Here is a 15,042-nt window from a genome sequence, read left to right on the forward strand (position 1 = left end):
CGCCCTCCGCACCCAGCCTGCGGATGGGTGAGGGCTCTGTCGTGTGTAGCTTTCATCTCGGGGGGTTTGGGACTGCCCTGTTTTTATCGATTCCTAAACCTTAGCTCTGTTTTTCTTAGCGGTATCTTATTATGTGGTTTTATAAAACACCCAAAAACCCGGTCTTTCAAGACGTGGCTGTGTTTAGTTGGTGCTTTGTAACTCTGAGTACACATGCGGCATTCAGGAGGTGAAGCTTGGGACTGTCCACCTTCACAGTGGTGGTGGTGGTTAGTTGCTCATTTGTGTCCAACTCTGTGACCCCATGGACTGCAGCACTCCAGGCTTCCCTGTCCTTCACCATCTCCCAGAGTTTGCTCAAGCCCATGTCCATCGAGTCAGTGATGCCATCCAACCATCTCATCCTCTGTTGTCCCCTTCTCCTCCTGCCCTCAGTCTTTCCCAGCATCAGGGTCTTTTCCAATGAGTCTGCTCCTCATATCAGGTGGCCAAAGTATTGGAGCTACAGCTTTAGTATCAGTCTTTCCAATGAATATTCAGGGTTGATTTTTTTTAGGATTGACTGTTAACCTATTTATTCACAGATGTAGTTATAATGCTACGTCTGTTGATACTCTCCAACAAATTGTCCAGTGAGATTTCAAACTGAGTTTCTATTTCTCCATTTCTCAGTTTGAAATCTCATTGGGAAGTTCTTGTATTTTTTAAAAGCTAAATTGGTCAGCAGCTTTCTGGAAAATGACTTCTCCATGAGGAGAGGGCTGAGCACACAGTATACACTGGTGTCTCTTAAGAGCGAGACCCTGGGAGAGGTTACCTACCAGGAGCCACAGGTGAAGAGTGGTTACTTGAAGGAAAAGGACATCAAACCTCCTTCCTTCTGTGTGCCTGACGCACCGGGCAAAGATACTTTTTCCTTTAGCCACTAACTAGTTTCAGGAAAAGGTGGTGGAGTCCTTCCTTCCTCTGGTGCTTTGGCCAGAGCTCTTCTCCCCAAAGTTAAAGGCTGCGGTGGGGACAGGTTGAAACTGGTGAGGTTATGACCCTGGACTTAATTATTACAGTGAAAACCGCATGTTTCATTAGGAGAGCCTCACTTGTGTGTGCGTGCTGAGTGTCCGCAGAAGTGGGTGTGAGTCAGAGAGAGGACCAGTTCTCCTTGGGGAGGTTTGCTTTCCTAGTGGCCCTAGTCCTGGCTTTGTCTTCGGCAGGCATCAGCAGGATTCAGACCTTTCCGTAGCGCACTCTGACGCTGACCTCCACAGACACAAGAAGAAGAAGAAGAAAAAGAAGAGACACTCGAGGAGATCAGAGGACTTTGGGCGAGATTCAGAACCGCGCTTGCCCAAGGCAGCCAGCTGTGAGACTGTGGACCATTTCCGGAGAGCCGAGGGCGCCTTCCCCCTCGCAGACGGCCTGCCGCTGGAGGGCGCGGCACCTTTCTGTGAGAAAACCAAACACTTCAGGATGGAGAGCCGGGAGGTCAGGTGTCGGCTGTCCGAGTGCGGCCAGGGTAAGGGGGCGCGCGGGGCGAGCGGCCGCGGAGGGGGCGCGCTGGGCGTGGCGGCCATAGGCGCCCTTCCCTCGGGAGGAGGCGGTCGCTGGAGGAAGGAGCCTCACAGGGCGGAGCAGCTGTCAGTCTCGCTGAGCCCCGCCCCGCGTCCTCACCCGCCTCCCGCGAGGCAGAGCCGGGAGCCTGTGCTGCGTGTGGCTCTGGGCGTCTGACTGGGGACAGACCTGTTCAGACGCCATGTTTGACAGAAATACTGTTGTGGTACCTCCTTTCTCTCCCGGGTCCTGAACCCGTGCCCGTTGTGAGGAGACCCTGGAAGTCTGTCTGGTGACCGGTGCGCAGGCGTCACGCCTCTGGCCCGGGTCTCGGGCTACGGCTGCAGGTGGGGGTCCCGGGCGACCGCACGCTGCCGGGCTCTGGGATTCCTGTCTGCCCTGCAGGGCTTGGCCCACTTGTAACTTCCTAGCCTCTCCTGCTCTGACCGCCTGTACGCAGCCCTTCTGGCTTTCTTAGCTGTTCCCCTGACCTTCGACCCTAGAAGGAGTGCTGAGCCTTGCAGGGGGCCGAGGGTGGGACGCCACCTTCACATGGCCCACCGGTTGGGAAGGATTGGACATTTTTAAATGGTTGCCGCTGCTGCTAAGTCGCTTCAGTCGTGTCCGACTCTGTGCGACCCCATAGAAGAAAGCCCACCAGGCTCCCCCGTCCCTGGGATTCTCCTGGCAAGAACACTGGAGTGGGTTGCCATTTCCTTCTCCAGTGCATGAAAGTGAAAGTGAAGCCGCTCAGTCATGTCCGACTCTTCGAGACCCCATGGACTGCAGCCCACCAGGCTCCTCCGTCCATGGGATTTTCCAGGCAGGAGTACTGGAGTGGGTTGCCATTGCCTTCTCCTTTAAGTGGTTGGAAGAGTCCAAAGAAGACTTGCATTTCACATGAAAATTTTGTGAAATTGATGTGTCAGTAAAGCTGCGCTGCAGCCCAGCCCGTCTATGGCCCCGCGGAGCTGGCAGAGCCCGGCCTGGGCCTTCCATGGACCAGCTTGCTGACCCCCCCACCCACCCTCACCCCCGAGGTGCCCCCTTGTGACCCTGCCTGCTGTCCGGGAGCCCCGGAGACCATGGGTTCTCTACTGTGTTCTGGACCCAGGGAGGTGTCATGCTGGTTAGGGGAGGACCCCCTCCCATGGCCCACAGTCACGTCATGGTTGGTGGAGGAGGGACAGATGGCCACACAGTGCACTGGCGTTTGGGAGAAGCAGAGATCAGGATAGGTGGGGTGTCTGGGGAGGGGTGGATGCCAGGGGTGCTTGGAGCAAATTAGAAGACTCGTGGGGCCATTAGGAAAGGGAAGCTAGGTGTCCTTTGCTGTGTTTGTTAAGATGGCAACAATGTGCATTTCCATCTTGATTTCCACCAACATTTCCACGGTTTGGGCCAGGGGCTGGATGAGATGAGTCCCTTCTGACTGCGTGTGGTGAAGTGGTCCGGGCAGGTCCTCAGGATTCTGTGTGTCTGCCTGAATCTTCCCTTTCAGGCTGCAGGTCTGTGGTGAGGACCACAGCCAGAGGCCACCAGCCCACCATAGGCACGGCTCACCCACAGAGCTGGCTTGGGGGACAGTAGGTGGCACGCAAAGCCCGGTAGTGGACATGTGGTGGCCCACATGCAGGTCTCCAGGGGCTGCAGGTGGGGGGGACCCTTTCCTGTCCTCTATCTGATGACGCTCAGATGCCCATCCTGTCCTGACCTCTGTCAGCTTTCAGAGGACGGACCTCTTCACCTGCTGGCGCCTTGACCTTTCCTCCAGACTCCTGTTCTCTGGCACCATCAAGCTCTGGATTTCTTTGACCCAGCGTTGAAATGCTGATGGGTTTGCTGGGATCAGATTGGGCTGTTCCCACGGGGACGTGGCCCTCAGTCACCATGTAAAAGCGTGTTTTCAGTGAAACCCTTGGAAGCACAGCTCGTGTAGGACTGATTTCAGGCAACGAGCCTGTCTGAGAACTGCTTCTAAGTTAATGACGTGATACGCACAGAGCACAGGTGCTAAAATTTTTGCCAAAACGTCATTAAAATGTTTCCTAACCTTTGCTTTCTAGGTGATTGAAAACTTGGCCTCAAAACAAAAACTTCACTAGTTATGGTGAGCTCTTTTCCTCTCTGCATGTTTGTCCTGACCGTTTGTGGAGCCGCTGAGGGGCCTGAGGAGGGAGCTTGGGGCTGCATGGGAGCAGGTGGGGAGTCAGCCCTTGAGGGGGGTGAGGTTCAGGGCCTTAGACACACTCCCTCACTGGAGAAAACGAGGGCAGGTCAGAAGCTTAAGTCATTTGAAAGATGGAGAAGCCATTTCTTCACAGCCCTACCTGAGGGCCTGAGGGAGGGGGCCCCTTCCCAAGACCGCTGTCCTGAGCTCTGGGCGCCCTGCTCCTCCCCACCCTGTGCTTGTTTCAGACGAGAAGGGCTTGGCTTGATCTGAATGAGGTTTGGGTGCTTTTTTACAGCAAGTCAAAGCCTCGAGCATCATCTCCAGGCCTGGTGCTCAGTGGTGCCGGTGGGGGTGGGGGAGGGACTTTTGCCCAAATGTGTAACTCCTCCTCAGCAAGGTGAGGTTTGAGTGAACTGTCTACAGAGGACCACCGTGCGGCCAGTGAACGCTTAGCAGCGAGTTTTCAAGGGGAAAGCCCTGAGCCCCGCTGAGGAATTCGCAGACTTTCTTCCTAGGGCGGCGGCTCCGAGTGCCCAGCAGAGGGCGCCCTCCCCACTGGCCTCCCAGCTACTGCCCGCAGGGAGGCCAGGGGGCTTTCCTAGAGACCTGGGGCATCTGCGAAGGGGCGGGGGGGGGGGGGGGGTGTGACGTGAATGGAAGACAGCCCAGCTGGGGCTCACCAGGCCCTGGGTTCCACTTCCTGCCTCTGGATCACTGACGCGGCTGCCTCTTGTCTTTCAGATTCACCGTGTTCAACAGAAGCCATCCCCAACCCAGCTTAAATTATAAATAGAGAAAATAACTTTGTTCAAATCTGCGTGGTGCTTCTTTAGTAAATACTGTACAGATTTTACCATGGAGGACGTTTTTTTTTTAGTTTTTACCTTTTCTTAATTACCCTTATTCCAAACGGATGAACACTTTCTACAACTGCTGACCATTGTAAATCTATAAACTGTGTATATAAATCACATTGAAAATAACGCCCTGGACTAGAACATCTCAAATGCTGCTTAATCACAGACTCAGGTTGATCACTCGTATTCCATGCAATGCTCCTCCAAGTTAGACATCCGGTGCAAGACCAGCCGGGAAACCATGGAATTATTAAAAGTACAAACTGACAGCGTGTATATTTAATTTAAAGACTTTATTTAAAGATTCACAAGCTCTCAACTAGACTTTTGAGAGCAGTCTGTTTTCTGTAATGTCTGATACTAGAAACTAATTTGCTTCATATTTTAGTTGTATTCAAGATTTGAAGATGTATTTTATAGACAAGTTCTGTTTTTGAACTTTGTGGAACTATTCCAATCAATTTACCAGTTATGATGAGTATTTACATTATGAATGTATAATCCAAACATTATTTGTAAGGCCTACAGTATGTTTTTATTACATAACACTTTTTTATACAGTGTCTCTTGTCTTGACTATGATATTGGAGTCTGAGTTGTCAGCTTGGTCCCTTAAAGTTTCTAGTTACAGACAAAATCATACTGTGATTTTATTTTTAATATGGATATGCTATCAAACTGTGATACACTTATAATTCACTGGTCCTGCATCAGGAGATGGAGTGGGGAAAACTGTATTTAATACAGTTTGTATCTGAATAATCTGTATGGTTTATACAGTTTGTGTTGTTCAGAGATGTCTAAAGTTTGATCTTTGTTTTTTTAAAGATTAAAAAAGCACTTGCCCCACTGTAAATATACAGCATGTAAAATTTATATAGTATATAAATGGCAGCAAATTAAACCTTTTGTGTCTTATTTTTTTACTGCTGTTTCCGCATTTGCTTGCAGACACTTCTCACGGACTTCTTTCTCTGCATTTACTTTCTTAAAACTTCTAAAGCTCCAGCCATGGGCTCTCGGCCCCACTGGTGAGAGCGTCCGGCGTGGGCTGCTTCACCCACACTCCCCCCGTTTTAAGAACCCAGCTGTAAGCAATCTTATTTTAACAATGTGTTTTTATTTAATGAACATAGTATTTGCCATTTGACAACCATACACTCTCCAGGCTTACCATTCACTTTACAACAAAATTATCAATAGATAAAAGGATACTTCTTCATGCACGTTGTAGGAGTATGTACATTGAATAACAAACACTCCAGAAATCAACATATATGTACATTATTTACATATTAACTATTTACTGTAAATAGAAATGTTTTCTAAGAAAAAATAAAACGAGAAATCACAATGTGTGGTTTCTGGTCTACAACAGACCTAACTTCTCAGCAAAGCACATCTACGTAGATATATGCATTTTAGCTTGAAAAATATGCATTGCTTTATATGCAGCATTAAATGCTGCTTCATCTATAAATAGCTCCTATTTGGACTTCGTTTGGTACCACATTAAACTGCTTAAGGATGTTGTGATCCTGAGGACACCTGCCTGTATGGGCCCAGGGTGTCCACTTAAACCCCACATGTCAGTGGGGCCGAGTGGGGCTGTGGAAGCCATGCCTCCCACCCAGCAGACCTTCCCTGCCTCCAGCCCTGTCGCTGGAGGGAAGCTCTTTGGCCAGAGTTGGGACAAGGCAAGTAATTCAAGCACTGAGTGCAGACGGGAGGGTGGCAGGGGGGTGAACAGGATCACACTGAGGTCCAGGCAACCAGGCCCGCCAGCCACAGACCTGTCCCCGCACAGCCCTGACCCAGCAGGGCTTCTGGACCAGGCCATCTGAGGGCTTAGTGGGGGGAGAACACCTTAAGCCTGTCAGGTTAATACTGTCACAACAAAACCTGCAATTCCATGACTTCACGTAACACTCCTAGGGCAAGGGACAGATCCTGAGCACCATGGCCTTCTGCATCTTTCTGGGCAAACAGCCGTCTGGTGAGGCTCCTTCACAAGTGGTCAGAGAAAATGTCTTACAGAGGTTTCCTTCCGCTCACTTCTCTCAACCCCACCCTGATGCAGACCCAAAAGACAGAAAGTCCTGTATCCCCAGGGTTCTAACCTGGATCAAACAAAGGAGAGAGAGATCGGTTGTCCCACACAAAATACGGATGGAGCCGGTGCCCCAGGCAGCCCAGGAGCGGGGCTGGCCCGAGGGGCGGGCGCTGCCGGTGTTGTCAGCAGTGTTTGGTCGGGTGGTCTGGGCAGCGTCTTTTCACAGAAGACTGGGGCCAGAGTTGCATATATGCCAGTCAGGCATTTCAAGAATGCTGACTTGCCTTTCTCAGAACTAGAGGTTTGAATCTGAGGTATTGGTACAGTAGCAAAGCCTAAATGCTTGGGAATGAACCAAAAAAGTCAGTTTGATGCCTGGTGGAGAGTCCTGGGCATGGCCCCCATGCAGTTTAGCATGACTGTAAGCTGCACGAGGCTGAGAGCCCACAGCCATTCCGTCTCAGCATCGAGGCAACTCCCAGGAAACATTTTCTCTGTTTTACCTCTCTATGCATAGGCTGAGGTGGTCTTTCTTGAACTTGGCCTTTGCACAGGAGAGGTGATGACCTCTCAGGTGTACAAACTGAACAAGGTGGGTGCCTTCGCAGTGGGGCAGGAAAGGGACCCTCCACCGAAACAGCCCATGTGGGCGAGGGGGTCCTACGTATAATGTGCGGGGGTTCTGGTGGTGGAAATGAAACTTACAACAAGAGGCATGTCACTGGCCCGGCCCTGAATGCCCCACCTGTGCACCCCTGGGCCATCTCTGCAGCGTGATGGGCCCAGCTCCTCACTGCACGCTTGAGCACCTCTCCCTCAGCCAGCGGCACCTGGCAACCTCCTGGTCAGGGATCTTCGCCAGTCCGACCACCAGTGCATACTTGGGGTTTTAAACTATTTACAGAAAAGCGTAAGTGCTATACACCTTCATCCCCCAGCCTGCTCTTTCCCTTCCTGTAATATATCAAATCTCTCAAAACACGGAGGAAGATTGTCTCTAGTTCCTTATATGTCTACACATTACATTAATATGTCTGATCATTATAAGCATTCGTTTGGCCAACAGGCCTTAAGTAGTGAAGACAGGGGTCACAGCTGGCCTGAACCATGTGTTTGGTTGGACCACGTGACACTGCTGTTTGTGGGTATCAGAAAGGGGTCAAATGTGAGCAGTTTCATGTGGTTCAATACATACACTGTCCGTCCTGGGATTCAGCAGTTACAGGATAAACACCCCAAACCAAAATTTAATGATTTGTGTCTTTGTAAAAGTTATCTGCGGGGCCACGAAGACGGAGCTGGATGACTCAGAAGACGGGACCCCTGGAGCCACCCTGCCCAGCGCGCGTCTTCAAGGACGCGGGCGTCTCCCTCCACCAGGGGGCGCCCTCGGGTTCCCCTTGAGCACGGCACCCCACTCCCCAGTTGCTGCATATGTGTATATGTAACTTGTTCTCAGTGCACAGTATATACGTGTGTCCAGAAGTTAAATTTATAGCTGCCATTCTAAAAATACTACTGTTAGAAAGTATCTTTCATTATAATTTCAGAATATAAAAAGGCGTATAAAAGCTATAATCCTATATATCTGAGAAAAAAACTCAATAAAAAAGTGGTAGCTTTTCCTTTCCTGTTATGACACAAAACAGTGGCTTCCAGAACGGCCAACACCGCCACTGCCACCAAGGAGCACGTGTGGCCCCTAGTCTGCCCCGCGGATATTCAAGGCTGGACCACCAGGCGCAGCTGCAGGCCGGGGCTTCGAGAAGGATGTACCCGGAGCTGGGAGGGCGGCGGCAGGAAGGGGTGATGTGAGGCCTCTTGAGATCAGCAGGGGCTGCCGTCCCGGAGGAGACAGGGCAGGCCGTCGGGGTGGTCCAGGGGGTCGTGGAGGGCCCCCCAGTCACTCCGCTGTGGGGTTTCAGTTTGCTTTTACCTGCTGCTCAGACCAGGAAAGCTCTATTTCTTATTGGCAATCCTCCTTTTCCTCGTGGCCAACATGTCATAGAAAGGATCCCTGCTGATACTCGCTCTGGGAGAGGGTAAAAAACACTGGGTTAGGATGGGAGGGGCAGTCCTACACACAAGGCCCCATCAAGAGCGCCACTCACGCTCGACAACAGCCCCGCCCCTCTGACAGCCCCAGCTCGGGCCTCACCCGCCCGGACCAGTCGAGAGCCCGACCCTCCTGGCCTACCTAGCGCACAGGCCCCGCCCCTGGCACGCCCACAGCACAGGCCCCGCCCGGCGGGCCCGCGCACCTGATGGACTTCATCCACTCCTCCTTCTCCTCCGGGCTGGGCGCCGAGATGCGGTACACCACGTGGTTGCCCTCCACTACCCGGCCATCCGCCTCTGTCTTACAGGCTTTGATGACCTGCCCTTTGTGGCTGGGGTTGTACAGCTCGAAACAGTTCTGGTGGAGACAGACAGGACTGTCACCTGGTGCTGGGGGAGCGGGAGGGAAGGGCGGGCGGCGGGGAAGCCAGCTTACGGGTTTCCGCGGGTCCTCCACCTCCCTGATGCTCAGGTTCTCCAGCGGGATGATTCCCCGGGGCTCCTTATCCTGCGGGACAAAGCGCTCAGCCAGCCTCCCCCGCACCCGCCGAGGGTCCCGCGACCCGGAGGACCCGCAGCCCTGCGCTTACCGTCGTGTATTCAAAGTAATAGAGGCAGTTGTCGGTGAGGATGAACCAGCGCCGCTTCCAGGTCTTCACGCGTCCCCCTAAGAGCAGAGGGACCCCGTCAGTCTGGGCAGAGCAAGCCCTACACGAGCTACTGTGCTTTTTAGAAATGCCACTGGGGCCGAGCTGGCTTTTACACTTCCTCCTTCGTGAAAACGTTTCACATTCTGCCCCAGATCCTGGCCACGGTGTGCGGCCTGGCCTGCCCGTGGCTGCTGGGGCCCGCATGCACCCCCGCCCGCCTGCTGGGCACCCAGATGACCCAAGCATTTCCCAAGTCTGCTTCCTGGAAGAGTTAGTCGTGATGAATGGTCTTAATTTCCCCACATGGAAATGACAACAGGATGAAGTCAGCGCCGCTGCCGGTCTGTCCAGGACTTAATCCCGTTACGTCAGGACCGTCATTGCATTACTGAGGACTTGGGGCGGCCCTGGGATCCATCAAAATCGATTATGGCCTTGGCCCAGGGAATTATTAGATTGAATTAATCTCTTAACAAGATCTGGGACACACATGCACACACACAGCTCATCTGCACCCACTCTCCTCAAACTACAGAAAAGAAATCTTTCACTCTCAAATATTCAGTAGAAACCAACTGGCTTCCATTTCTATTTCTAGTCTCTGCTTCCGACATGAAGTTTAAAAACAAAAGTTGAAAGAGAGAACATGCGCCTGGTGACAGATGTCTGCGATCCACCAGCATGAGGTAAGCAGCAGCTGCCCCGCCCCCTGGCTCCCTGGTGCAGACAGGTGAGACCCTTGTGGCTGAGGGTCACGGACCTGGTCCCTGAGACTGAGGAGCCCAGACAGGGACATGGGGGGACATGAAGGCTGTCCAGAAATTGAGGCACAAGGCCTGACATTTGGGGAGAGCTGGGGGGAGGAGACACACGCAGACACCCAGCTGCAGGGAGGGAGCCCCGCCTGCGGTTTCAGTGCCACTGAGGGGTCCTCGGAAACTGGGACCCTCACCCTTGGGTCACTGATGAGATGTCTGTCCTCATGATGGCCACAGGCTGGCTGGGCAGGCAGGGCAGGTGTGTGGGGCGGCAGCCTCAGTTATGCCGTGAAGAGGGTCCCCAGATTCCCCTGCTCCCCTAATCTCACTTTCCATCCCCGTCAGAAGCATCTGTCCAAATTCCACTGTCCTTGGGGGCCCTCAGACCCTGAGGCCCCTTCATGCCTCCAGCCCCCAAGGCCTCCACCCCCTCAAGGTGTGTCTCGAACCATGCGCAGGGCTCTCTGTTCTCCGGGAGGGCCTCGAGACTCTTCTGCACCTAGACTCCTGCCCTGCTACACCCAACTTCAGTGGCACGTCTGGAGGAGCCCAACCCCCGGTCCAGGTCTTGAGACCAGGGGAGCCTCTTGGGCCAGGGGCAGTGGGCATTGAGATGGAGGTGTGTGGTCAGGTGGACCCCTGAGCCTGGCCCAGCCCCAAGCCCCCTTACAGGGTGGCGGCGGTGACACTCTTGGTCTCTGAGCTCCAGCAGGTTTTGCTGCAGGAGATGGACCAGCTCTGCCCAAGCATGTGTTTGTGACTGGGCTTCAGGACAAGGAGACACACACACACAGACACACACACAGACACACACACCCCTGCAGGAAGGAGCCTGGCTGCTCCTGACTAGTATGGATAGAGGCAGCCCTTTTCTCTTTGTAAACGCCTGCTGCCTGCACAGTTGTTAGCAGACACGGGCTCTCGTGCATACCATGCAAGCCTGTTCTCCACGCCAGCTCTGTGCCAACCAAACTCTTGTGTTAACACATCTGACTCACCCTCAAAACACAGTGACTACACGGTATTTACAGGACCATCATGAAGCACCACCACCAGGCTCTGCTCTGGCGGGGCACCCTGGCCTCCTGAAAGCACGGTCTCGTCTAAGATTAACTTACGACAACCAACCCCCAAGCGAGGTCATGCTAGGACCTCCGGTTCCTAACTTAGCACATACACGCCACAGTTCTGGCTTCTCTGCCTGCGTGTGTAGGCCGTTCAGGGGCCTAGGGCTGTGTGTCCTCACTAAGTACAGGTGTGCACCCAGGCCCAGCCTAACATGGCCTCAGCACCCGCCTCCTGGGTCCCTAAGGGACCGACACCCAGGGACCCTTCATGGGGTCAGAACCGTAGGCAGGAGTCTGGCGCGCTGACCAGCCAGCTGTGCACTGGACACCCTGGAGGACGCTAACAGCTCTGAGAGCAGAGCAGCCCCAGGGGCTGAGGCTCCGGGCTGCAGGTGCGACCTGTGCTGTCACCAGCTCTGTGGCCCTCAGCCTTGGGTCTGAGGACACAGCGGGGGCCGCGGGAACAGGTGAGCAGCAAGCCCTGGGTCCCTGGCCCCTCCTGGGCACCAGCCGGCCCTGTGCCTGTTGGTGCCCTGGCCCAACACTGTGGTCCGGTCATCTGCTCGACCAGATGACAGGTTGGAACACAAGCCCTGGTGTCAGACATCTAGTTCAGTCTTTAGAGTCACCCAGGGGGCACTGGGAGCACCCTGGCTGCCAGGCAGGCCTGTGCTGTCACCATCCCGGGGGGCCCTTGCTGGCGACAGAGAACAGGAACAGCCCAAGTGCAGCTGCTGTTCTTCTGGGCACCTTCCTTGTGCCCTCATTCCAGGCCCACAGGCTGGATGGGATCTCAAAGCCAGGTGTGTCTGGAAGGTCACTCAGGCGTTACCCAGGGCCATTGCTACGCTTCTGGCTTTTTAGGCAAAGATCCAAAAGTCTTCCGAACCCCGGCACAGCCAGAGAAAGGTGAGAGCTAGATCCCAAATCAGGGCAGCCAGCCCATGCTACACACTCTTACACTGGCCACACTGTCACCAGGCCCACGTTCATCCCCTCTTGGTTAAAGACTCAAACCACCAGCATTCCTGTAGGCCCTGGTGTCTGACACACTGTCTGCAGAGTGCCTGCGTCATCTGGCTCATCTCACAGGCTCTAATGTCACCAGAAGAAGGAATCTCAACCCCCACCAGAATGATAACTCCCTACGGATCCCTAAGATGGCTCAGAATATATAAATGCTCTTCTGCTTGTTTGTCAATAGTCAAGAGGTTCTTAACACGCTTCTCCCATCCAAGTACTAACCAGGCCTGGCCCTGCTTAGCTCCCGAGGTCAGACGAGAGCACCCGTGTTCTAACACACGCGCCTGGACTCTGCACAGGTGGTGCAAACACGCACTGCCTGGTTAGCGGGATGGGCGGCGGGCGATGCGCTCAGGGCCAAGGACGCGGAGGGGCGAGCTTGTCTCCGCCCGGCATCTCCACGCGCCTCGGTCCCTCACTCCTCGCCCAGCCGCGGAGGGGCGACGCGGCCGCGGCACCTTGCCCTGCGTGGAGGATGAAGTGAGCCCGGCACGTCTGAAGCCACGAGGGCCAGATGGATGGCAAGCAAGTCGGAGCTTCACACGAACCGACAGAGACAAGAGAAGAGAGAGCAGCTGGCAAAGGGCAGGAAGCCGCTGGGTACGTACCTCCTACGCAGGACAAGCAGGGACAGCCCATCACAGAACAGAAAGGTGGGAGCCACAGGCAGAAGGAAAACAACAAGAAGGCACATTTAAACCACGCATCGAAAGTCAGCCACACCGAACCAAGAGAGGCGGCGGGCGCCCGGGGGCGGCGCGGCCGCCGGAGCAGACGCCGCGCGGGCGCGCCTGGCCGCCAGGGGCCGCTGTGCGGGGACCTCGGGGAGCCGCCGCCTCCGGCCGCGCGGGGAGGCGCACCGGGCGCCGCGGGGGCTGCGGCGCGGGCGCGGGCGGAGGGGCCACGGCGGGGTCCCGCCCCCGGCGCCGCCGCTCACCCAGCTTCAGGAGCCAGCCCTCCCGGTCGGGGTTGAAGAACGTGTGCGTCAGGTCGTTGCCGTCGTCCTCGGGGATCTTGAACGGCTCGTTCTTGATGCTCTCGTACAGGTTCTGCGCAGGGAGGGCGGCCGGGGCTCAGGCCGAGCGCCATCAGCCGCCCCGCGAAGCCCCCCAGGGCGCGCCCAGGGCCCCTCTAAAGGCCGCCGACTTGGGCGCAAGGGCAGGGTCTGACGCTCCTGAGCAGAGGTGGGGACGGGACGAGGGGAACACGGACCGGGTAAGAGGAACACGGGGCGGGGACGGGGGGGCGGCTACCTGGGGAGGGGGCAGGGGACATGGGGGTACACGGGCAGGTGGGGTGCACGGGGAGGAGGGGCGCATGGCGGGGCGGCTCACCCGCAGCAGCTCCTCGGGGAGGTCCCCGCCCTCGTTGATGCCGCGATTCATGGTGACGAAGCGCTCGGCCGTGGGCTTGTCGCGCACGTTGTGGTTGTGGAGGCTGGTGTTGAGCATGATGATGGCGAAGGACAGCACGTAGCACGTGTCTGGGGGGGGTCAGCGCCGCGGGCCATCAGCATGGGCCCAGCCCGGGCGCCCGCGCATCACACACCCGCCGCGCACTCACCCGTGGACTGGAAGACGCCGGGGTTGCACAGGCAGTAGCGAGCAGCGAAGGCCTCCATCATGCGGTCGATCTTCTGCGCCTCGCCCGGCAGCCTGAAGCTCCAGAGGAACTGCCTGCAGGGGCGAGAATGTGGGGGGGTGGGGGGGTGGGTAGACATCTCCAAGACCAGAGGCCCTTCCGGGGGGCTGAAGCGCACTGACCCCCTGGACCCCGAGGCGCGCCCGCTGTCCGTGGGAGGTTCCGCAGCTGATGAAAAGAACAGGGTCCTCGGGGCCGCGCCCCAGGCCTGCCAGGCCTGCCCCTCCCCGAGACACCGTCTTCAAAATGCGTCACCTCAAACTGGACCCGCCAGCGCGGCCCTCAGCCAAGGCCAGGGGCTGAGCCCACAGAAAGGCAGCGGCCACCCCAGTTCACAGCTGGGGGAGCAGTCACCAGGAAAGGGGGGCACTGCGGCAGAGGACACAGGAGACAGGCTGAGACCAGCACCTGCCAACGAGGCTGGGATCCTGGGCCAGGGCGGCCTCCCGGGCACAAAACCCACACCCTCCTGGGCACACCCTGGGCCTCCACATGGCTAGTGGGCAAAGCCAAATGTGGCGTAAAGTGGGCCCAGGCACTGAGACCGCACCCAGAGGTGGGAAGGGGGTCACCCACAACTGCCAAAGACCAGGCAAAGAGAGAGAAGGCAAAGCGACAGGGAGCGGAGCCAGAGCCTGGGCCACGTGGAGGCAGGAGAGGCCCGCCCCCGATTCTCTCTCTGGTGGCTGGAGTTACCCGGAGGGTCACCGCCCAGCGCTGCTGGGCCACTCTCCCGCCCAGCCTCCCTTCATGCGTAGGGCATGAACGCTCACCTTAAGGCTTGTACGAGGTTGAGATCAGCAAACTCATGGAGTTCCACAAAAGCCTGAAGAACTTTAATGTTAAATTCATCCCTAGGAAAGAAAATGGACTTTACAGCCTCACTGCATGTCATTTCAGTGGTTTCATTAGACATTTCCTAAAGCAGGTGAAAGTTATGACCAACCTAGACAGCGTATTAAAAAACAGAGACATTACTTTGCCAACAAAGGTCCGTCTAGTCAAGGCTGTGGTTTTTCCAGTGGTCACGTATGGACGTGAGAGTTGGACTATAAAGAAAGCTGAGCACCAAAGAATTGATGCTTTTCAACTGTGGTGTTGGAGGAGACTTTTTTTTTTTTTTGGAGAAGACTCTTGACTGCAAGGAGATCCAACTAGTCCATCCTAAAGGAGATTAGTCCTGGATATTCATTGGAGGGACTGATGTTGAAGCT

General features: G+C 55.5%; 2 protein-coding genes across 2 annotated transcripts in view; one reads left to right on the plus strand and one right to left on the minus strand.

Annotated features, from left to right (window-relative positions):
* Nucleotides 1–5,626, plus strand: part of USP42 (ubiquitin specific peptidase 42) — a 41,239-nt gene extending 35,613 nt beyond the window's left edge. Inside the window, exons 16-18 of the mRNA XM_018040556.1 lie at nt 1,212–1,513; nt 3,615–3,658; nt 4,463–5,626. Of these exons, the coding sequence (XP_017896045.1) occupies nt 1,212–1,513; nt 3,615–3,622 (310 nt within the window). The 3' untranslated portion in view covers nt 3,623–3,658; nt 4,463–5,626. The remainder of the gene's footprint in view (nt 1–1,211; nt 1,514–3,614; nt 3,659–4,462) is intronic.
* Nucleotides 5,679–15,042, minus strand: part of CYTH3 (cytohesin 3) — a 68,933-nt gene continuing 59,569 nt past the window's right edge. Inside the window, exons 6-13 of the mRNA XM_018040557.1 lie at nt 14,602–14,682; nt 13,751–13,863; nt 13,522–13,670; nt 13,125–13,236; nt 9,280–9,356; nt 9,126–9,197; nt 8,893–9,047; nt 5,679–8,663 (exon numbers count right to left, since the gene is read on the minus strand). Coding sequence (XP_017896046.1) covers nt 8,591–8,663; nt 8,893–9,047; nt 9,126–9,197; nt 9,280–9,356; nt 13,125–13,236; nt 13,522–13,670; nt 13,751–13,863; nt 14,602–14,682 — 832 coding nt within the window. The 3' untranslated portion in view covers nt 5,679–8,590. The remainder of the gene's footprint in view (nt 8,664–8,892; nt 9,048–9,125; nt 9,198–9,279; nt 9,357–13,124; nt 13,237–13,521; nt 13,671–13,750; nt 13,864–14,601; nt 14,683–15,042) is intronic.

Source organism: Capra hircus, chromosome 25, assembly GCF_001704415.2.
Source record: "Capra hircus breed San Clemente chromosome 25, ASM170441v1, whole genome shotgun sequence".
Lineage (NCBI taxonomy): Eukaryota > Metazoa > Chordata > Mammalia > Artiodactyla > Bovidae > Capra > Capra hircus.